The sequence below is a fragment of the Oncorhynchus kisutch genome, linkage group LG5 (genome assembly GCF_002021735.2).
Source record: "Oncorhynchus kisutch isolate 150728-3 linkage group LG5, Okis_V2, whole genome shotgun sequence".
Lineage (NCBI taxonomy): Eukaryota > Metazoa > Chordata > Actinopteri > Salmoniformes > Salmonidae > Oncorhynchus > Oncorhynchus kisutch.
The window spans coordinates 48,453,484-48,477,209 of NC_034178.2; the positions used below are offsets into that span (position 1 = coordinate 48,453,484).

The window sequence follows — 23,726 nt, forward strand, 5'->3', positions numbered from 1 at the left end:
AGACACAAATGCAGACACAGGAGGCAGATGGTTGGAGCCTTACAATGTTTATTAATCCAAAGGGGTAGGCAAGAGTGGTCATGGACAGGCAAAAAGGTCAAAACCAGATCAGAGTTCAGGAGGTACAGAGTGGCAGACAGGCTCGTGGTCAAGGCAGGCAGAATGGTCAGGCGGGTGGGTACAAAGTCCAGGAACAGGCAAGGGTCAAAACTGGGAGGACTAGAAAAAGGAGAATGCAAAAAGCAGGCGAACGGGAAAACAGCTGGTTGACTTGGAAACATACAAGACGAACTGACAGGAAACACAGGAATAAATACACTGGGGAAAATAAGTGACACCTGGAGGGGGTGGAGACAATCACAAAGACAGGTGTAACAGATCAGGGCTTGACAAGTAGCCTACAACTGCTAAGTTTTTTAGGACAATACATTTACTGTTGGATGAATACATGGCTACTAGCATTGGGAATTATATTTAGAGTTACCAATCTAGTTAATGTGTTTTGAGTTTCCACTTCCTCAGGTGTTGAACCCCAAATGAATGTGCCTATTATATTAGTTAGTGCACATAAAGATATATGACATGTATCTCTATTGAACAAAAAATAAAATCTGGAAATTCTGGAGTCTATAGTCTTATTGTCAAACCAAAATTCATAATCACTGGACTAGGTTGCTGACTGCACATTAAAATATATTTTATCATGCATTCTTGCTTGGACGTGTTAGACGAAACAACTTATTTCTTGAATAGCTGAGTTGTCTATTTATTATAATTCATAATAAAGCACTATGAATGACTTTATGATGATTTTGGTCCGACCAAGTCATGGGCTGGTCCCACCAACTGTAAAGGTTAGTGGCACCATTGACACCAGGGGAAAATGTTATACAGAGAACAAGAAGCACAGATTACAGCGAAGAAGATGCTCAGACAGACAGACAGACAGACAGACAGCACAACCGGGAATTAAACTATATGGCTAGAGCAAAGCCACAGTTATAGTGGTGAGATGTATCTCCAGTGGTGTTTTTACATATTGTATATGTTTTAAACATGAGCTGGTTATTAAAAATGAGGAGGACCATGTCTCGCCAGCAACTGTTACAGAAATGGTTGAGAGACACTGTTCTGTACTGCCAATGTTGTCAATGTTGTATGTGTGGGGATGGGGAGTGTGTGTATGGCTGGTGGTCTGCCGGGGAGGGCTCCACACTGTCAAATCCCTTCATCCAGGACATGCACAGCATTTCTTAAAGTGCGGTGTGCAATTCTGAAATCAATAATTTAATTCCATCCCAAGAGAATGTATTCATTAAGAATCCGTGCCTTGAATTCTCTATCACACTCATCACTTTTATATTACTGGGCTTTGTTTCAATCACTTCGCTTTCCATCCTTTATGGGCCACATTTAGAACCATCCAGAGTCCAGTCCCGCTCCAATCACTTGGTGCATCAATGTGGATTTGCTTCTACATGGATTGGCGCTTTAAGCATGCATGTAATCACCAAACATCTGAGACTCATTTATAATATTTTGTTCATTTCAGAGGTTAAATATGCCAGATAGGCAGGCTAAAAGCTAAAAGCCCTCCCCGACTGAGGGTTTACTATTATGTTGTTTTCGTGATGTTGGAGTGTGGGATATTTACATTTTAAACTCAAGTAGGTAGTCATCCCCTGGTCTCTGGGCATCCACTTTGTGGTCTATAGAGATATGTGTGATGTTGTTTACGAAGCAGTGGCGGGGACCGCTTTTTTATGTTTGTATCACAGATTGACCCTTTCGTCTTAGTCATTATCTGTCTGATGAATCATATTAAAATGTAGCCTATACCACATACAGATCTGTATTTTCAATTCCAAGAGTAATTGATCGACACTCATGGCTGACAGATATACAGAATGTCTGCTATATATAATCACAATTGTTTAATCTGGCACTCCACCAGTTATCCACAATCAAATTAGAAGAGTAGCTGCATAAGGCCTACACTGCATTGACAACTGATTTAATTAATTGTGAAACCCACATTGGTTAGCCTACATTTGAGAGCTTTGAGGTCACGGAGATATGGCCTTCCCTATGATGTCAATTATAATTCATATTATTCCAGTGGATGTATGAAGATGGGTGAAGTCGCATACAAAACCAGTCGATAGCCCCTCCCTGACTGTGTGAATGTGGTTTTGGAAGAAGAGGGTTAGAGGTCACAACACACCATTTGGTGATCTCGAGAGTTCATATCCCGTGCGCGCAGGGTTACCACCTGGGAGCCACCTCGCGCTCTCCCTCGTCTCCACTCCCATGTCAGAACTTGTGCGTGGACTGTAAATAGAAATCTATCGATGCAGCTAACCGGTCTCCGAACAGCTGCTGTTATGAGTTTTGCTTGTTCGGTTAAACAAAATCAAGACGATTCCCTGAGCTTCTCCACATTTACATGCTCAGCGCATCCTAATCAACAGCTCTCGAAAACAGAATGCAAAAAGCTACTAGGATAACATAATCTGTATTCTAATTATTCTTATTGTATTAATACTAGCCTAATATCACAATTAATTTGTAATATGCTATTATTAGGCTATACATGATAACAGTTAGACCTAATCTAAACTTTTGAGAAAGACTACGACCCGTTTCTTATTGCGCCGATTTAAATTAATCAATAGCATCTGTATTGATTGTCACGGTGGTCGTTCACAACGTGCAGGCTTGATAGCCCACAGACACACCTATTCAGAAATCGCTATCATCCACAGGCGTTCGGGTCTGTTGAATTCTGTTGTGGCTGTCAATATGACAGTTCAGTTCACATGATAGCCTATGGACTCGTGTGACCGTTTTAAAAATGTTAAACTATGCACGGTGAAGAAATAATGAGTTGGCTCCTTAAAATATCATACACCCGGGATCAGATATGTTTCATTCCTCGACTCATCCTTTCTACCAGGCTCATTGATAACACTTTACTCATTTGTTATCAAATAAGATTTGTTGCACAGCTGAGTTATGAGGTGTGGACGCGCAGTTAGTAATCTGAAGGGACTCAAGTGAGTATAATGTTAAATTAGTACCAGAGGTGTGTAGAAAGGTGGGTAGACTTTTTAACCAGGGGATAGAATCTCAAGGAATCCGCGCGCTCCTCCGAGTGTTTTTCAGCACCGAGGACAGTTACTCATGCGCGCCGCAGCTGCGAGGCGCGAAAACTTCATTCACTCTCATCCCTTGTCCTTCCTCCACTATCAGTATCCACGAATTGTTTATTCGGCACAATAACACGATATCTATTTAAAGTATCACCAAGGATATGAAGTGCCTGACCTAATCTGTGTAACCTGTCGGATTTGGATTCGTTCAGAAGAGATTCATTGGACAGGTAAGAGATTTTGCTTTTTGTGTAGCCTACATTTGGTCCCAGCAACAGTAGCATGCACGTTGTATGCACGATTACGACCATGCTTTCTTTGTAAGTCTATAGCAATGGAACAAAGCTTTGTTATAGATATTAAAGAGAGACTCCCATTCTATTCCTACTTTCTTTTGACACATCTCTCATAATTTGTCAAATTGTTGTTACAGAATTTGATTGACAGGTGGGGGGAAAAAATGTGTGTGAATGCGATGACTATAGAATAGGGTTACTTGCTTGCCATAGTAAACAAATTAGATCATGCCACCATTCTAATCATCTTTACATTTGTATATCTTCCAGCAAATTTAGAAGACACAAATCAATGTGTTTTTCAGAAGGGTCTCCTCATCATCATATGTTTTACTGTATTTTCCATTATTCAACCTGTATGTTATTGTCATATATTGAGACTTTCAAAATCAAGTTGCAGTTTTCAATAGATCATAGAGTTGGTCAAATTATGTTTCCTTTATGGAGTCGCCTACAACATCCAGACACCTTCCTTTAGTTTGCACATCTACATGGATTCTGACTCCAGAGGTGAGTTGTGCATGTTCAGAGAGTCCAGGCTACACCTTGCATTAACATGTGGTTAATCGTGTGGTAAATGTGGTGTGCAGCTGTCTGAAAATGTTGGACACAATCCGGACACAGGATGCGTGTTAGCACCAGGTATGAACAGGGATTTAGTGCATAACATAATATGTCCAAGAGGTGGACAAACCCTTGGCTCACAAGTGAACCTATACAGACCACATCATAGATTCCCAGGTTATATACAGATTTTTCAGGGCTGTGGGAACAAGTAAAAGGGGGAGAAGCCTTATCACAGTGGCATTGCATGTTGGTGTTTTTCTAGGAGCAAATGGTCTTGTAAAGCAATGCACGGTGTGCCCATGGCAGTGGTGGGGTTCTCAGACCCAGCCAGCAGAGAGGCTTAAGAGGAACAGGCTCTTCTCTTTTCATCTGGAACTCTGCGCACAATCAGGAATGAGGTGGAGGAGGAGAATGAGGCAAGACACTCGGTGCACCTATCTCTTTATTCTTAATGGAATCCACCTCACCTGTATCAGCGCGGTGCAGAGTGGGTAGTGACCCCCGGTGAGCGCTTCAATGTTGCACGACGTCATGGGGATGAAACCCTGCCAATCCCCCTGGGTGTGTCGGGAGCTGGGAGTCGATGTAGCACTGCGTATCAGAGTGTCTCAGAGCGTGGAGGAGCAGTGTTATTGCTGAGCACCAAGCGTGTTAAAATCCTTGTTATCTGCCAAGAACACAAGCGTCCCCACCACTGGGCCGCCATGCCATAGAGGCACCTAGATTGCTACTCATTAGTGTGTGGAGAAGGAGCTCACCTGTAGACCAGGATTAACCTGCAGGTCCATGTACCACTGGCTCCCAGGTGCCCAAACAAGCCTGTTCTCCTCTGACTCCTCCACCTCAACACATACTCACAAAGCCATGACAGATTTTCTTTTTTAAGAATGTATAAAATATATGTGCTTTCTGGGGAATGCCCATAAGATTTGCCTATCGTTTTCAAAGATGATTTTAGACTAAAGCCCCATAGACCGCAGGTCAGATGTCATTGACTGTATTGAAATACTGTAAGTATTTCTCTCACAAAGGACATATTATAATGATAAGGACACTTTTTCTGTAGCCACAGCACCTTGAAGTAGGCCTACAGTATGTCACCACCATTCACCAGATGCATTGAGCATAGTCTAATGCAGGCCCGGGCAATTATTTTCCATGGAGGGCCACATTAGAATATAATTTTGCCATCGCGGGCCAGCATCATATTATAGGATGATACATCATGTGTATGGTTGTGTTGACAGATATATCTACTGTAAATCACGCCCAGATATGCTACTTACTTTTCTTTTTTCACATACAGAAATAAACCACATCCATGTTCTCCTTTTGGTAGGTATTTTCATTATCAAACATTCAATGAACTACACGGAGGGAAAAGTACACTGTGCATTCAGCACCACGGACAGAACTCTTGTTAAAGGGTATGCACAAAAATACAAGAAAGAGGGAGAGCTCAACATTACATTTAAACTTCTCAATCAGTGTGAGGAGTGAAGTCTCTGATGGGTATTGACTAGAGCAGTGAAGTCAGGTATAGTTTCTGACGTTGCTATGCTCAGGATTTCTGAGGGGTGAGAGTCAGTAAGAGATGATCTGTGCCTTGTTATATTTCATCACTGAAAATGTCTGTTCACATACATAGGTTGACCCAAACATCTTCTGAACATGACTCCTAATCTTTGGAAAGTTTTGTTCATCGAGATATGCATAGAATCCTGTCAGTGACATTGTTTTGAATAGTTCTCCAATCACTGCATCAGACCGAAGATCGATAAGCTCAAGTTGCAGTTCAGTGAGAGCGTTATCCACATTGAAGGTGAAAGGAGAGGAAACCAACAGCATGTCATTTTCCAACCCTTTGAAATCCTCAAAACAACGAGAACTCACTGTTCAAAGCACGCAGCAGCGATGTATACTTCTCCCACTGGTCATCTGATAGGGAACATAGTAGAAGTGTCGGAAGGTGGGTGAGATTGTTGGTTTTTACTTGGTCAGGTCAGGAGGAGTAATTTTCCCTTGTAAAGTCTTGTCAAAGCCTTCATCTGGGCCTTCTTTTGTAGTTTGGAATTCAGTTCATTCATGAGGGCCATGATGTCCAGGAAATCCACATCTTTTCCTTTCATTTGCAAAAACTCAGCATTCTCTGACTTCAGGTCCCACACCCATTGAAGCACCTTCCCCAAACTCGGCCATCTCACGTTTGCGTGGTAGGGGAGATCTGCCTGACCCGACACTGTCTCTTGCAACAGTGAGACAAACTGCTTGTGGTTTAAAGATTTTGCACTTGTGAATTTTACCACTTTAGTGACTGTATATACAACATGGCTCATTTTCAGAACACATTGACAGAGCACTTCCTGATGAATAATGCAATTCAGGAAAATCATTTTCTGATTTGGGTTCAGCTCAGCTACTTGATCTTGTATCCTTTTCAAAAGGCCAATGTTTTTTCCTGTCATGTTTGGGCACCCATCTGTGGTCACACTGGAGAACTTTTCAAAACTCAGTCCCAGCTTTGCCACACACTTATTAACCTCCTCCAATAAATATTGTGGTTGTGCTCTTCATTGACTGCACTGAAGCAAGCTCCTCTGTAATTTCAAAGTCTGGGGTTATGCCTCGTAAGAATATCAACAACTGCTCTGTGTCACGTGCATCACTGCTCTCATCCAGGACCAAGGAGAAATAGGTGAAATCCATTACCTTGTCTTTGAACTGTTGTTCCATATTCTCTGCGATGTCCTCAACACGCCATGTCACTGTTCGTCTTTACAGGGAAACATTTTCAAACAGCTCTTTCTTGACAGGGCAAAGTATTGCTGCAGAGTCAAATAAACATTCTTTAATGAATTCGCCCTCAGTGAATGGCTTGCTATGTTTAGCAATTTTGTTGGACAGTACATATCAAATTTGATTGGTCACATACACGTGATTAGCAGATCTCCTCCAGAGCAGTGATGTTTTGGGGCCTAATTGAGTGTATGTAAACTTCTGATCCACTGGGAATGTGATGAAAGAAACAAAAGCTGAAATAAATCATTATGTCACGCCTTGGTCTTAGGTTTTTGTGTTTTCGTTATATATTTTGGTCAGGCCAGGGTGTGACATGGGTTTACGTGTTGTGTTTCGCATTGGGGTTTTATAGGATTGGGATTGCTATGATTAGGGGTGTGTCTAGTTAGGTTTGGGCTGCCTGAGGCGGTTCTCGATCAGAGTCATGTGTTTCTTGTTGTCTCTGATTGGGAACCGTATTTAGGTAGCCTGAGTTTCGCTTTGTATTTCGTGGGTGATTGTTCCTGTCTCTGTGTAGTTTCACCAGATAGGCTGTAATTAGGTTTCACGTTCCGTTTGTTGTTTTCGTATTTATTAGTTATTTCATGTATCGTCACTTTTTCTTCATTAAAGACATGAGTAACCACCACGCTGCATTTCGGTCCGACTCTCTTTCGACAGACGAAGAACGCCGTTACACATTCTCTCTACTTTTATTCTGACATTTCACATTCTTAAAATAAAGTGGTGATTTTACCTCACATAGCAGGTCATTTCTACTAGGATTAAATGTCAGGAAAAAAATGAGTTTAAATGTATTTGGCTAAGGTGTATGTAAACTTCAGACTTCAACTGTACATGCCCTTAACAGTTTTAAGGGCCAAGCCAAATTTCTTCAGCCTCCTGAGGTTGAAGAGGCACTGTTGCACCTTCACCATACTGTCTGTGTGGGTGGACTATTTCAGTTTGTCAGTCATGTGTACGCCAAAGAACTTGAAGCTTTCCACCTTCTCCACTGCGGTCCTGTTGAAGTGGATAGGGGGGTGCTCCCTCTGCTGTTTCCTAAAGTCCACGATCATCTTCTTTCTTTTGTTAATGTTGAGTGAGTTGTTTTCCAGGCACCACCCAGAGCCCTCACCTCCTCCCTGTAGGCTGTCTCGTCATCGTTGGTAATCAAGCCTACTACTGTTGTGTCATCTGCAAACTTGATGATTGAGTTGGAGGCGTGTTTGGCCACTCAGTCATGGGTGAACAGGGAATACAGGAGGGGGCTGAGCACACACCCTTGTGGGGCCCCAGTGTTGAGGATCAGCTAAGTGGAGGTGATGTTTCCTACCTTCACCTGGGGGTGGCACGTCAGGAAGTCCATTACCCAGTTGCACAGGGCGGGGTTCAGACCCAGGGCCTCGAGCCTAATGATGAGCTTGGAGGGTACTATGGTGTTAGTCAAGAAACAGCATTCTTACATGGGTATTCTTCTTGTCCAGATGGGATAGGGCAGTGTGCAGAGTGATGGCAATTGCATCGTCTGTGGATCTATTGGGGGCGGTAAGCAAATTGAAGTGGGTCTAGGGTGGCAGGTAAGGGTATGATTCTTGACTAGTCTCTCAAAGCACTTCATGATGACAGAGTGAGTGCTACGGTGCAATAATCATTAAGTTCAGTTACCTTTGCCTTCTTGGGTACAGAAACAATGGTGGCCATCTTGAAGCATGTGGGGACAGCAGACTGGGATAGGTAGAGATTGAATATGTCTGTAAACACACCAGACAGCTGGTCTGTGCATGCTCTGAAGACGCGGCTGGGATGCCGTCTGGACCGGCAGCCTTGCGAGGGTTAACACATTTAAATGTTTTACTCACGTCAGCCACGGAGAAGGAGAGCAACAGTCCTTGGTAGCGGGCCGCGTCAGTGGCACTGTGTTATCCTCAAAGCGTGCGAAGAATGTGTTTAGCCTGTCCGGACGCAAAACTTCAGTCTTGGCGACGTGGCTGGTATTCCTTTTATAGTCCATGATTGTCTAGTCCCTGACAGCAATGCTCTCTTTGCACACAAAGCACACAGCTTTCCCTGATACCTCAATAAAGAAATATTTCGATGTCCGCTCTTGCTGGAACACCCTACATTCATCGTCTACTTTCCTTTTCTTTTAAATCTTTGAAAAACTCATTGTTGCGCAATTTTAGCTAGCTACTATTTGTAACTGTGAAGTGTGTGTCAGCTTGTCAGTCACTGTCTGTCCTCGTGCAGTTGTTATTTATACGTGCCTTCAAAATAAATGTCCCACAATCATTACACAAAGACGAGTATTCATTGGGCTTTTAATTTGAATAACAAATACATTTTTCAAAACTTTACTATTGCAAATTATTTATGTGATCTGAGCATGATTCCTTGGGCCGTATTGAATCAGGTCGCGGGCCACGGACCTTTGCCCAGGCCTGGTCCTAATGTATGGCTGTACTATATGGAAAATAATTTATGGAATCCAATCACCTTCAATATGAATGCACAAGGGTTCCTTTGCAGGTAGATCTGCCCTGTTTCATCCTATGAGCTGCTATAGAGAGGGAAACCAAAGTAACTAATTAAACCCAAATGTCTGATAAGGTATCTCGGTGCCACCCAGATCTCTTATCAGTTTTATTAGTTGGCCGTCGTCTGTGATTAAGCTGCAGGATGATGAATGGCTGCAGTCCTATCAAACAGGACAGCTTAATTACTTACACCTCCTTATGGCCTCTTTCTGATCTCTTTTTAATTCACACACATATGCACACACACAGAATCACACACACACGTGCACACACACAATCTATACTTGAATCCATGTTTGATGTATGAGCTTTCATATTGTTTGACAAATTAGTTTTGAATTCTCTGAACTCCTACTAAACTAAATCTTTAGTTGATAAAAAATAACTTGCTGATTGAATAAGTGCCTGAACATCTCCTGCGACATGGTTTCCAGTGTGAGTTATGCTTCCAGGCACTTTTGCTCTTCCATAATAATGTGGCTAGGGTAGCATGCAGCAGATGGTGTGTGTGTCCCCGGACAAGATTAATAGAGTGGCCCGGGGGACAGTCAAGACCGACGAAGTAGCTATGTAGGACCAGGGACAATGTGTGTTTGTCTGTTCAGCCATACATCTGTCTCACTGAAAGCAATATTGGTTTATATTGTGAGAATATGTTAATGTTCTCTGCTGCGCAGACATAATTTGTGTTGGGGATGTGTGTGTCTGTGTTTGAGAGTGTTATATGTTGAGACAGAATGAAAGCATGTCTCAGTTCAGGATCAGGGAAGCCCACACTCTTGTTTCTCTCTTGTCACTAATGGTGTGTGTGATGAATAATGGAAAGACCCAAAGAAAACCTCATGCAGCCCCTGAAACACAAACACCATGCATCCATCACCCTGCCTGGGACAATCACAGCTCTGCCTATAATGAGCTCACGAACACACAAAGAACATAGACAGTCAAGGAATCTTAAATTAGGAAGTACACAGTGAGGTGGAATCAGGCCCATGGGAAGGGGTGGAGCTATGGAACTGTCCTAGGGGATTCCCTTCCTCACACAGGTGCAGAGAGCGTGTCAGGGGCGAGCTGAGCGGAGACACACCTGACCAAATCCAAAACCATTCAAACCCATTCTCTGTTAAATAGATGAAGTGACTGGACCTCTCAGCCTACTTTCAGATCAATGATGAGGAAATTAACTGTGGTGGTGAGAGAGTGAGTGAGGATTTGATTAACATCTCCCTAATTGCTGTATGTCCCCACTAGTTGCCATTCAGCGCCAGCCTCAGTTTGCCTGGGTTCCTATCATTTAAACTTCAATTAACGTCTTTCCCCTAATTGGTTTGGTTTCAGTGACCATTTTGGAAAGGTCAGCGCTCTTCCTTTTCCGACATGGGTTTGTCTTTTTGCCTCAGTGATCTCAGCGGTTATCATTGATACGGTCAATCTCCCAGGCCTGGATTCATGGAACTAGTTTTTCCCCTGAAGTGAAGTGTTACTTAATGACAAAAATAAACGAATAACTCTCCTGAGAAACATTTGTTTGTTATACAACTTTTCAGCACTGACCTTTTCAGGACAAGTTGAACATCTACAAGTCCACAGTCTGCCAAAGAGAGAGGAAGTGGCCTTCAATCTAAAACAGATATAAACCTGTAGTGAGTTCTGAATAGGTGATATCTATCTCCTTTAGACTGTTACTAACTGAGGAAAGAGAGAGAGAGAGATAGTAGGGATTTGTTTGGGCTTCAACTGAGAGAGATATTTGTCAGGCTGCCACTGCTGTCCCTGCACTACCATGGCCAGATTAGGGGGATGGAAGTTGTGATTTCTCCACTCATTGTGCTCAGATTAATTACTACCAGACTAGGCTTGGCACAGCATGGCGCACATTTGGAACGGTGTGGAGTGGACCTGCTAGTGTCTTGTGAGCGTGTGTAATGAGAATTTAGAGACATAAAGCATGTTTCTTCATTTATAACTGGGGGATATTTTTCCACATCTAGGTTAAATCCATCAGTCAAATCGAGTTATGTTTGAGAATGGGAAAATAATATTGTTCAGCTTTTTAAAAATCTTTTGCGAAAAAATGAACCCTCACAGATGCTGATGGCATTTGGTCATAAAGGGGTTTGCCACAAGTTGTGCTCTGATTGCAGGTTGTGACTCAACTCCCCAGGCTATCTGCCTTCCTACCCTCCACCTTGTGAGGCTCGCCGTCTCATTTCCACTTCTATGCCCTCCTTCCTTCCCCTCCTCCTCCTCCTCCTCCTCCTCCTCCTCCTCCTCTTCCCCACCACTTCCATCCTCAGTCCCCCAAACGTTCTATTCCTTACCCCTCCTGGTTTGAAAAGTGTAAAGGCTGGTAGACTCCACACACTTGAATTAAAAGAGCCATCTGGTGAAGCGGAAAGCAGAAGAGATATGGAAGAGAGTGGAGATTTCGGCATGGTAGATTAGAGGATGAAATGAGGCTGGGTGCTCTTTGAAGTTAACAGTTAACCCAATTAAAACACTTTTTAATATTTTTTATTTTACCTTTATTTAACTAGGCAAGTCAGTTAAGAACAAATTCTTATTTTAAATGACGGTCTAAGAACAGTGGGTTAACTGCCTTGTTCAGGGGCAGAACGACAGATTTTTACCTTGTCACTTCAGGGATTACGATCTTGCAACCTTTCGGTTACAAGTCCAATGCTCTAACAACTAGGCTACCTGCTGAGGAAATCATTGTAAGCCTGTTTACCATGTGCTACAGGGTATTGTATTCATGGCTTGTTGTGGCTCCTCTAAGTGCTGTACATTAGACCACATTATGTAAAGTGAGTTTGTTGTTCTTGTTCTGGCTAGTTTGGCTGTTAAAATGCACGTCTGCACATTAGGTAAACCACAGCTGAAATAATCAAGTTGTCTTGAGGCCACTTACATACCTCCACCTTGTAAAAAACAATAATAGCCGACAACAGCTGCCCACTGTACTGAGGCTAGGAAACACTGTCACCACCGATAAATCCACGACAATCGAGAATTTCAATAAACATTTTTCTACGGCTGGCCATGCTTTCCACCTGGCTACCCCTACCCCGGCCAGCAGCTCTGCACCCCACACAGCAACTTGCTCAAGTCCCCCCCCCCTCCTCTCTTACGGGTGTGTACTTTAGGGTTTTAACATGCTGGCTAAGTGTTATTCACATACAGTGCCTTGCGAAAGTATTCGGCCCCCTTGAACTTTGCGACCTTTTGCCACATTTCAGGCTTCAAACATAAAGATATAAAATTTAATTTTTTTGTGAAGAATCAACAACAAGTGGGACACAATCATGAAGTGGAACGACATTTATTGGATATTTCTAACTTTTTTAACAAATCAAAAACTGAAAAATTGGCAGTGCAAAATTATTCAGCCCCTTTACTTTCAGTGCAGCAAACTCTCTCCAGAAGTTCAGTGAGGATCTCTGAATGATCCAATGTTGACCTAAATGACTAATGATGATAAATACGATCCACCTGTGTGTAATCAAGTCTCCGTATAAATGCACCTGCACTGTGATAGTCTCAGACGTCCGTTAAAAGCGCAGAGAGCATCATGAAGAACAAGGAACACACCAGGCAGGTCCGAGAAACTGTTGTCAAGAAGTTTAAAGCTGGATTTGGATACAAAAAGATTTCCCAAGCTTTAAACATCCCAAGGAGCACTGTGCAAGCGATAATATTGAAATGGAAGGAGTATCAGACCACTGCAAATCTACCAAGACCTGGCCGTCCCTCTAAACTTTCAGCTCATACAAGGAGAAGACTGATCAGAGATGCAGCCAAGATGCCCATGATCACTCTGGATGAACTGCAGAGATCTACAGCTGAGGTGGGAGACTCTGTCCATAGGACAACAATCAGTCGTATATTGCACAAATCTGGCCTTTATGGAAGAGTGGCAAGAAGAAAGCCATTTCTTAAAGATATCCATAAAAAGTGTTGTTTAAAGTTTGCCACAAGCCACCTGGGAGACACACCAAACATGTGGAAGAAGGTGCTCTGGTCAGATGAAACCAAAATTGAACTTTTTGGCAACAATGCAAAACGTTATGTTTGGCGTAAAAGCAACACAGCTCATCACCCTGAACACACCATCCCCACTGTCAAACATGGTGGTGGCAGCATCATGGTTTGGGCCTGCTTTTCTTCAGCAGGGACAGGGAAGATGGTTAAAATTGATGGGAAGATGGATGGAGCCAAATACAGGACCATTCTGGAAGAAAACCTGATGGAGTCTGCAAAAGACCTGAGACTGGGACGGAGATTTGTCTTCCAACAAGACAATGATCCAAAATATAAAGCAAAATCTACAATGGAATGGTTCAAAAATAAACATATCCAGGTGTTAGAATGGCCAAGTCAAAGTCCAGACCTGAATCCAATCGAGAATCTGTGGAAAGAACTGAAAACTGCTGTTCACAAATGCTCTCCATCCAACCTCACTGAGCTCGAGCTGTTTTGCAAGGAGGAATGGGAAAAAATGTCAGTCTCTCGATGTGCAAAACTGATAGAGACATACCCCAAGCGACTTACAGCTGTAATCGCAGCAAAAGGTGGCGCTACAAAGTATTAACTTAAGGGGGCTGAATAATTTTGCAGTTTTTGATTTGTTAAAAAAGTTTGAAATATCCAATAAATGTCGTTCCACTTCATGATTGTGTCCCACTTGTTGTTGATTCTTCACAAAAAAATACAGTTTTATATCTTTCTGTTTGAAGCCTGAAATGTGGCAAAAGGTCGCAAAGTTCAAGGGGGCCGAATACTTTCGCAAGGCACTGTATCTCACACCAGAAGTTGACATATTTTTTACGAGAATTTGTGTACACTCACTTTGACATATTTTTCATCTTTTCATGTAGGGCTACAATTGGTAATTCTCCATTCTCTGTCTCACTGCACTTAACAGCCTGATTATGTTTGGGGAATTGTCTCCTGTTGCTACTGTATATTCGGTCAGGCAGTGGTTGTGCAGAGAGGTACGGTACATTTTTGTTTAGCTGACTCTCCGGGGCTAAGGCAAAGGCGTGACATCCCCACTCTCATTTGGCGTTGGAGAAAAAAGACCTGTCAGCCCACAAAACACTGCAGCAGAGGGGTGCAGTAAGATTCAATGCAATGTTTCCCTTCTAGCTTCATACATCCACAAAAACACACAGGCATTTGCCTCTAAACTATCTGCAGTGCAGAAAGAACGTTGAGGGTTAGGGTGTTTTTGTGAATTGAATATATAATGGTGATTTATCTGTGAATTATATATAGAGTAGAATACCTGGCAAATGGCAATACCTTGTGAAATAGAGCCATACAGATGTAGGATCTTAATTTGATACAGTTTGTTAGACGAGGAAAATAATCCTGCAAAAACAGGAAATCTGAATTATTATGTGGATTATAATTAATGGACATTTTTGTAGTGCAGAAGTACACACACACACACACACACACACACACACACACACACACACACACACACACACACACACACACACACACACACACACACACACACACACACACACACACACACACACACACACACACACACACACACAGGCGAGCAGGGAAGATCTACAGCAATGATTGAAACACTGCACTTTTAGACTTTTTCATTTCAGAGAATGGTACTTCATTTGGGTAGTAAATATCCTGTGCCTTACAGAGCCGTATACATCATGAGATGGCCGATGACCATAGTGAGGGATAACATGAAAGAGTGCTTCAATCCAATATCTATCTCCCAGACCCTCAAAACAAAGAACGGGAAGCAGTTGTTTGTTGAAGATTCCACATACTCTTCAAGAGAAAATGGAGAAATCCACAACAAATCATGACAAAGCCTAACTGACTTTTTTATGACAAATTTTCATAACCTCTTGTCGATATGATTAATTATGGCTGGAGCTCTCTCAGTGAGCTGGTTTGACTGGCAGACGTAGCTAGCGGCAGTGGCTAAGGCAGATGATACTGGCATAATATCCTGCTCCGATAAACTGCTCCCTCCCTCCCCTTCCTCTGTAGTGTGGCTAATTAAGCCCTGGAGAGGACAGAGGAGAAGATGATACTAGGAACCACAGACCTGGTGCTGCTGCACCTCCTCTGGACCCATCCATTTCTCATTGAACCTTTATTTTGACAGGGAGTCATGCTGAGACCAAGGTCTATTTTACAGATGAGCCCTGTGTACACATCAATATACACTATACATCAATATTCACATCAATACATGAAATGCAAAACACTATCAAATAAAACGTCTGAATTGCCTTAGAGGCACCAACTCTTCCCATTTTAGAGAGCTTTGGAGATTATTCCACAAGTAAGGTTAAAAAAAACTAAAAGCAGATTTACTTAACTCAGCGGAGATCAAAGGGATTTCCAGAGTTAGCCATCCCTTAGACCCGGGTCTGGTAGCTCATAGGTTAACATTGAAGTAAGGCATGACAGAAGTTTATGCAAGAGGGCTTTATGAACAAAAATAGTTCAATGCATCATTCTACGAGACTTCAAAGAAGGCATGTCTACTGTCTGGTACAGAAAGCAATGTGTACTGAACCTGTCCATCAATCTCTACTGGGTCCACTCTGGGTCCTGGTCCTCACTCTGCTCCACACCCAGGACCCTGATGCTCTACAGGGGTTACCTCCCAAATGCCACCCTATTACCTAGTGGACTACTTTTGACCAGGGTCCATAGGGATCCTATGCCATTTGGGATGCAATCTGTCTCTGGTTCCTTACTGACCAGAATGGAGGGTCAGTGGATATTAGGATATGGTTCAACATGATAAATCAGTTCACCTTTGAGTGGAATTGGGGAAACGTGTTAATAATAATTTAGTAGTGATATACTGTATATTGATATGACAAATTATATTCCGTTCCAGTTTACATGAGGGCTTCACTTTGTTGTTTTATGCTGTGAATGTGTGCAATGCTTGGTTAAGTTTTTTGTATGCAGTCCTGGTTTTCATTGATTTCAGTTGGACAAAAATGTAATAAACGGAAATAATAATAATAATAATAATAAAGCTGTGAATAAATAAACACAATGTCATTGTGGTGTTGTAAATCCACCACTACAGTAGTTTCCCAATGTCATTGTGGTGTTGTAAATCCACCACTACAGTAGTTTCCCAATGTCATTGTGGTGTTGTAAATCCACCACTACAGTAGTTTCCCAATGTCATTGTGGTGTTGTAAATCCACCACTACAGTAGTTTCCCAATGTCATTGTGGTGTTGTAAATCCACCACTACAGTAGTTTCCCAATGTCAATGTGGTGTTGTAAATCCACCACTACAGTAGTTTCCCAATGTCATTGTGGTGTTGTAAATCCACCACTACAGTAGTTTCCCAATGTCAATGTGGTGTTGTAAATCCACCACTACAGTAGTTTCCCAATGTCATTGTGGTGTTGTAAATCCACCACTACAGTAGTTTCCCAATGTCATTGTGGTGTTGTAAATCCACCACTACATTAGTTTCCCAATGTCATTGTGGTGTTGTAAATCCACCACTACAGTAGTTTCCCAATGTCAATGTGGTGTTGTAAATCCACCACTACAGTAGTTTCCCAATGTCAATGTAGATCATGATATTTATGCAAAATTGTCTACAGAAAATATGAATAAGCTTATGGAGTAGAAGGAAACAGTGTTTAGATTCAATCCATCAGGGGAGAATAAGTCTATAGGTACTGCTACAAGGAGATTTCAACAGCTCTTTGTGAGTGTGTGTATGGCACTGTATTTGTTTGTTTTTGCTAAATCGTTTTTTACAGTGTTCTCCAATGGAGACCTTTTTATACAGGTTGTGTTTGTGTGTGCATGTGCCTGCGTGCATGTAGACTTATCTCCCTGCAATGAGAGACATGGGCTAGACATGAAACTAGATGGAGAGAGAGAGGAAGAGTAGAAAAGGAGAGACCGAGAGTTTCACACCAGAACAGTCACATGGCTTCTTAGGCATGGAGGAAGACAAACACACACTATTCCAAAGGAAGCAATTCACCAAGGGGGAGTGATTTGGTAGGTCACTAGGGAGCTGCTTAGGAACTCAGACATGAGAAAGCACTCTGGAGGATCCAGCCAGCACCCTCAGCACACAATGTTCTCTCTCACATCACACACCCTATATCTGTGTTCTACACCTGTGCAAAGAAACAAGATCAACATCTCGCCCCATATACAGTACTATATATATAAAACCAACAATTTCTGTGACATCCTACAGCAGTATGTTTGGTGGTGTTTCCTATTTTGTTCAGCCAGACATCTACAGTAAAAGTCTAATCACACCCTGGCTATGTAACATATGATTATGTTACACTATACTGAAATATGACTTGACAGACCCCTAGTAACTTTTTGGAATATGTTATTGAGTACTACCAATGCGGAATGGGAAAAGGGCCTTATGAATATTGTAACATGACACAAGAGAATATAAATAGTGAATCTATACACTAGCCCAGCCATACTCAACAGGTGGACCGCAGTCCGGATCCAGAAAGGGGTCAATTTGGACAGTGGGTCCCGACTTAAATAAATAAAATAAAAATAAAGAAATGAATCAGGCTTTTAACTTACTTCTGTTGAGTTCTAGTATAAGGCACAAGATGTCATTTTGAAATTTGGTAGTGCATGGGCAGTTGTTCACAGACAGACCTTACAGAGCTATTTGCAGTTCTTTTTAATCGGCTTGTTACTATTGTCACAAGTAAGTGGTATGTTTTCACAAGTCTTAGTACAACACTCCAAACTGGTAACACTTGTAACTCAGCCAGTCTTTCATTCAAAATCTGTCATTGTGCATTCATTTGGATTGTAAACATCTCTCACCACACAACCATTGATTCAAAATATACATTTATTGTGAAATGAGATCACAACATGGGTTTAATCACCAAACACAAAATAATGATATCTCTTTAATTTAGTTGTTTTCACTACCAGTCAATCCAATAGCAAACAATGCAACCTGTTTCAAATCACCCTTAGAATTGTTGAAAGTAATATGCTACAGTACTGTAAATAACACACATTGGGCAATACACTTACATTACCTGACAGAATCTATAATTTTCATAATATCTATCCAATTTGTAATCAAAGGTGTGATCAATGAAGACATCCTCTACAATTATTCATGCAAAAAGAAAATCGGATATAATTGCAACATACTGTGGGTGTACTGTCTGTAATCAAATGTAAGAAATGGAATACAATTGAATAAATGACAATGAAACATAACGTTTAGCACACATTCACTTGCATCAAGCCTGTCTTGTGTCACATCTGCTCCTGTTACGTCCTCTGGTGTTCATCCGGTCACTTCCTGACCTGCAGTTGCTACCCCTGTACACTCTCTTTCTCTCCCTTTCTGTGTGATTATGTGGTTAGAGACAGGTGTGTTGGAGTCAGAGCAGATCCCTACCAGCTGCAACTTGTTCCATAATCAAGACCTCTACAAATACTCAGTCCTGCCACTTCCACTCTGCCAGAACGTAATCTCTGCTCAGTCAGTTCATGATTCTAGCTATTTATGATTATTCAAGATCCTGTTACTCTGCTGTGCCTGTTTCCCTGTCTGACACCATTTATAATCTCATTGCAGTTACAGCTCTGTCTCTGGCTCCTGTTCCACATCTCACCACCCAACTACCGTGCTCTGGATTTCACTCACCACCACTACCTTGGATTCCCCTCAGGACCTGTTTACCCTGTTCTACTCAGCTAACTCCAATCTTAGTCTCCAAATCTGTTTTTTCTGCAACTCATCCGAGCTTCCCCGGATCTGCACTCCATATCTCCCTGTGTAACAATAAAGATTTTGGTTCATTCATCTCTGTTTCCTCATCTGAGTCTGCTCTTGGATTCCTCTGTGTCGCTCCGCTTAGTCTTGAGCATTTGGCCATAAATTATCATCCACATCAGTGAATGTTCTCATTGATCATGCACCTTAAGAAAAACCTTTTGGCATGGCGAATCCAAGCTCGACATTGGTCTGCATTGATTTCGTCAGATGCCTCATCCGTGGCCAGAAAGAGGGTGGCTTGCTCATGGGGATGGTGATCGTACACCTTCCACCTCCATGCTGAAGAAAAATCCACAATATGATTGAGGAAATGAGAGTATGGGGGCAGGTATATGGTCACAAATCGGAGATGGGCCCGAAACCATGCCTGAACCACCTCTGCGTGGTGGAACCTGAGATTGACCCACATAATAACATAGGTGACACCTTCACCTTGACAGGCCTACTCAATTTAATTGAGACACATTGGGGTGTGCAGCATTGTTGGATCCAAGTAATGGCCTACGTCCTGCCACACCATCTTCAGAGATAGCTGCGCACATGGAGATGTTCCCCCCACGTTATCCAGGCACTTGTATTGTCTCCCGAAGAGGTTTTGCTCATGGCACCGAGTTTTGGCCAGGTTGAAGCCCACTTCATCAACAAAGATATACTTGCGATGGTTCACAGCATCACCCTCTAAATTTGTAATTTTAATTGTATTTTTACAGTATAGTTCCAATGTGATATTGTGAATCAAATAGTAACAGTAATACAGTATATAATGCTGTACCTGAACATACTAGGCCCGCAGTTGTTTCACCGGGTCGTTTCTCTCAAAAGGCTCCATGTAAATGTTTTTCATATCTGGTGCATCTTCAAAAGGTGAGAGATTGCCAATGTGGCATCCATCAGCCTACTAACAAAGGTGTCATCGTTCTCAATGTCCTGCTTCATTTCGGACAGCCGTCATTCCTGGCCCTTACCATTTCCACCACTGCCCTCTCCTTCTGTCAATTCTGAGGGTAGAACAGAGTATACGGTCACTAGATCATACTGTAAGACTACTGTAACAGGTTTTGTGAATTTACATGCATTACAATGTCATTTATTGTAAATGTAATGATAAAGCATAGTGCATATCCTGCCAAATGTTCTCATGGTCGAATTGACAGTTGATCTTCTCAGATTGGGGTGAACTAATCTGTCAACCTCTGCCATGGTAAGGCCTCTGTTTACCACATGGTCAACAACGATGGCTCGGACTTCATTAGACACAACCGTTCCCTGCCGTCTGCCTCCCTCTCTTTGATGTCCACCTCTTTGACAGGGCCCATGCCCACTTCTTTGACCTCTTTGACGGGGCCCATGCCCACTTCTTTGACCTCTTTGACGGGGCCCTTTCCCACTTCTTTGACCTCTTTGACGGGGCCCATGCCCACTTCTTTGACCTCTTTGACGGGGCCCATGCCCACTTCTTTGACCTCTTTGACGGGGCCCATGCCCACTTCTTTGACCTCTTTGACGGGGCCCATGCTCACTTCTTTGACCTCTTTGACGGGGCCCATGTCCACCTCTCTGACGGGTCCCTTGTCCACGAGCGCTTTGATTTCTTCTTCTCCCTTGCTGTCTATTCTGCTCCATGTTGAAAGAAATTGCAAGTGTTCACACACCCCCTTTTATATGGTGACCAATTGTGGTTACCACAGTCATGTATGGTTATCATGTATCATACATTCAATGTTTATACTTTACAAACACACATTTTATTTCTGTAGTTCTCAAAATCCATATATAGTAGACAAACCAGTTTAAAATCTATAGGTGTACCAAGCGGTTAAGTGATTAGCCATTACGTGATGGTCAAATATATTTAAACAAATGAGAAGAGAATCATATAAAAATTATTGCGAGCATATTGCATTGTGAAAGGCAATTACTTTATATGAAAGGTATTCCTAGATGAAACACTGATTAGGTTTTGTGCAAAAGTTACTGTGTGATTTTTGTATTGAAAATGTGCTTAAATGTGCTTTTGTAATGAAAGTTGTGAAATTTGACCACACACTTGTGAAAATATCACCAAAGTAATTTAAAAAAAATGGTATAACCTGTCAGAAATGTCCAGTTGGTCAACTAGCCCATGTTAGTCAGGTAAGTTAGGCTAACCAGCTATCTTAAATCTTGTAGTTATCATTGGCCAGATTATGTGCCCAGGGGCTTCGACTCCAAGGAGGCATTGATTTTGTCACTCAGCTATTATATAAACATACATAAGATGGCAAAATGTGTAGAATTGCAGGAAATCGGCTCTAAAACTGCAACATTTTCTCTCGCCCCATGACAAAATGTGTAGAATTGCAGGAAATCGGCTCTAAAACTACAACATTTTCTCTCACCCCATGACAAAATGTGTAGAATTGCAGGAAATCGGCTCTAAAACTGCAACATTTTCTCTCGCCCCATGACAAAATGTGTAGAATTGCAGGAAATCGGCTCTAAAACTGCAACATTTTCTCTCGCCCCATGACAAAATGTGTAGAATTGCAGGAAATCGGCTCTAAAACTGCAACATTTTCTCTCGCCCCATGAAAAAATGTGTAGAATTGCAAGAACTTGGTTTTAAAACTGCGAAATGTTCTTTCCCCCAACAAGACGACGTGAACAGTTCGGGGTTACATGCGTTGCGAGGTACAGGTTTGTTACTAAGGCGATAAAAGACAATATCCATCTGGACCTTTGCCACCTAGGACATTTGTGTGACCAGACCTTCTCCAATTTGAGTACCCCTTCACTAGTCTATGTAGTGCTGTACTGTACACAGTATGTGTAACTATTAGAAATGCTCTCATCACTTTTATTTCAATGTGTCATTATCCAATGAATATGCCTGTTTCCACATCAGTTATTATGAACACAAATTTCAATGGAATAATACAAAACAAATTTTACTGTCTCGTAAAGATGATATTTGTTGGAAATGAGAAAGTGTGTGTAAGACAAAGTTCTCATTGTGTTGAAGCATTGACTGACTCCTCTTTTTGATCCGCAGGCTGTAATCTCCAGAACTTTGAAGACAATGCCATTGATGCAGTAGATGGCCTCAGACAGGACAAAAACAAGCTAGCTCTTTGAGATCTCGTGCCCCGCTTCTCTGTGCCTTGCTAGCGTACTGTACCCTCCCCAATTCCAGAGACAGAGGAAATCAGAAGAAGAGAAGCACCAGACAGCAGTGATCTGACTCACACAGGGCCCAGGGACATGTCATCGGGGAGGTCCCCTTGGTTGGGGCTGCACCCCCTGCCCCAACCGCTCCACCTCTCCCCCCTCTGCCTACTGTGTGTGTGTGTGCACCTCCTGGCCCAGGCCCCACTGGGTCTCTCCATGTCAGGTTTCAACACGGACACCAAGAGAGAGATCACAGTGGATGGAGACCTGATCATAGGGGGTCTGTTCCCTGTACACCAGAAGGGCGAGGGGCCTGAGGACTGTGGGAAGATCAACGCTCAGAGAGGGATTCAGAGACTGGAGGCCATGTTGTTAGCCCTGGACGAGATTAACAAGGACGAGCACCTGCTGCCGGGGATACGGCTGGGAGCCCACATCCTGGACACCTGCTCTAAGGACACTTACGCCCTGGAACAGAGCCTGGAGTTTGTCCGTGCCTCCCTCACCAAGGTGGACGACAGTGAGTACACCTGCCCTGATGGCTCCTACGCCATCCATGACGACGTCCCTCTGGCCATCTCTGGGGTGATAGGAGGCTCCTACAGCGATGTCTCCATACAGGTACAGCACTGACTCAGCATGTAGTGGGGTAAAATGGATAATATATGTATTGTATATATATATACCTCACCAGAGACCTGTAATAATACAATGCAATTAATATGACAAAGTCTATTAAAATGAATATCTGACTCCATAAAGATCATTTAGCAATATGCAAGAGAGTATAGTTGAGTAAAGTAATAGTAAGTTCAAGAAAGGTCTGAGAATGGTCTATATCAAAGGCAGATATTTAATATTCTAAAATGAATGATAACATTATTCATGACATAAAGCTCAAGACAATACTAGCATTAGTATTCTAGGCATGATCCGAGAGGGAGAGAGATAGAAGTCATAACCTAAAAGAGAAAAAGGGTGTATCTCTCCAGCACAGGTCAGGAACAAAGAGACAATGAATCTGAGACCCCTTTATAACATCTGAGTTTTTAAAATTCAAAATCTGAGTTTTTGTTCAATAGTATTAATGTAAAGTTAAGCTCCAATCAAATATCAGACCTGCAGGACGTTATCACAAAATAATATCTGCATCACAGAATGGGGTTTGGAGAGCAACATGGAGAAGGCTAAATTCCTGAGAAGACAATAAAAGTGTAAACAGTCACTTCAAGTAGCTGGGCCGCCCTACTTAATCCTCGCTTGAACACAACTGATTCTGAATCAGACAGAAGTGTTCACAACTGGACGACAAGCACTGTAGTCACTGTAGACAATCTTCAGACCAGTAGTCCATGGCCCTAGCAGCAACAATTCAGGAGGGTCCTTTTGGCGGGTAGCATTGTCTTCTGCTTTAGA

General features: G+C 42.4%; 1 protein-coding gene across 1 annotated transcript in view; it reads left to right on the forward strand.

Annotated features, from left to right (window-relative positions):
* Positions 1–2,862: 2,862 nt before the first annotated feature.
* The window catches only part of LOC109891576 (metabotropic glutamate receptor 2), an 86,261-nt gene continuing 65,397 nt past the window's right edge, over positions 2,863–23,726 (forward strand). The window contains exons 1-2 of the mRNA XM_031825236.1: positions 2,863–3,382; positions 22,195–22,931. Of these exons, the coding sequence (XP_031681096.1) occupies positions 22,404–22,931 (528 nt within the window). The 5' untranslated portion in view covers positions 2,863–3,382; positions 22,195–22,403. The remainder of the gene's footprint in view (positions 3,383–22,194; positions 22,932–23,726) is intronic.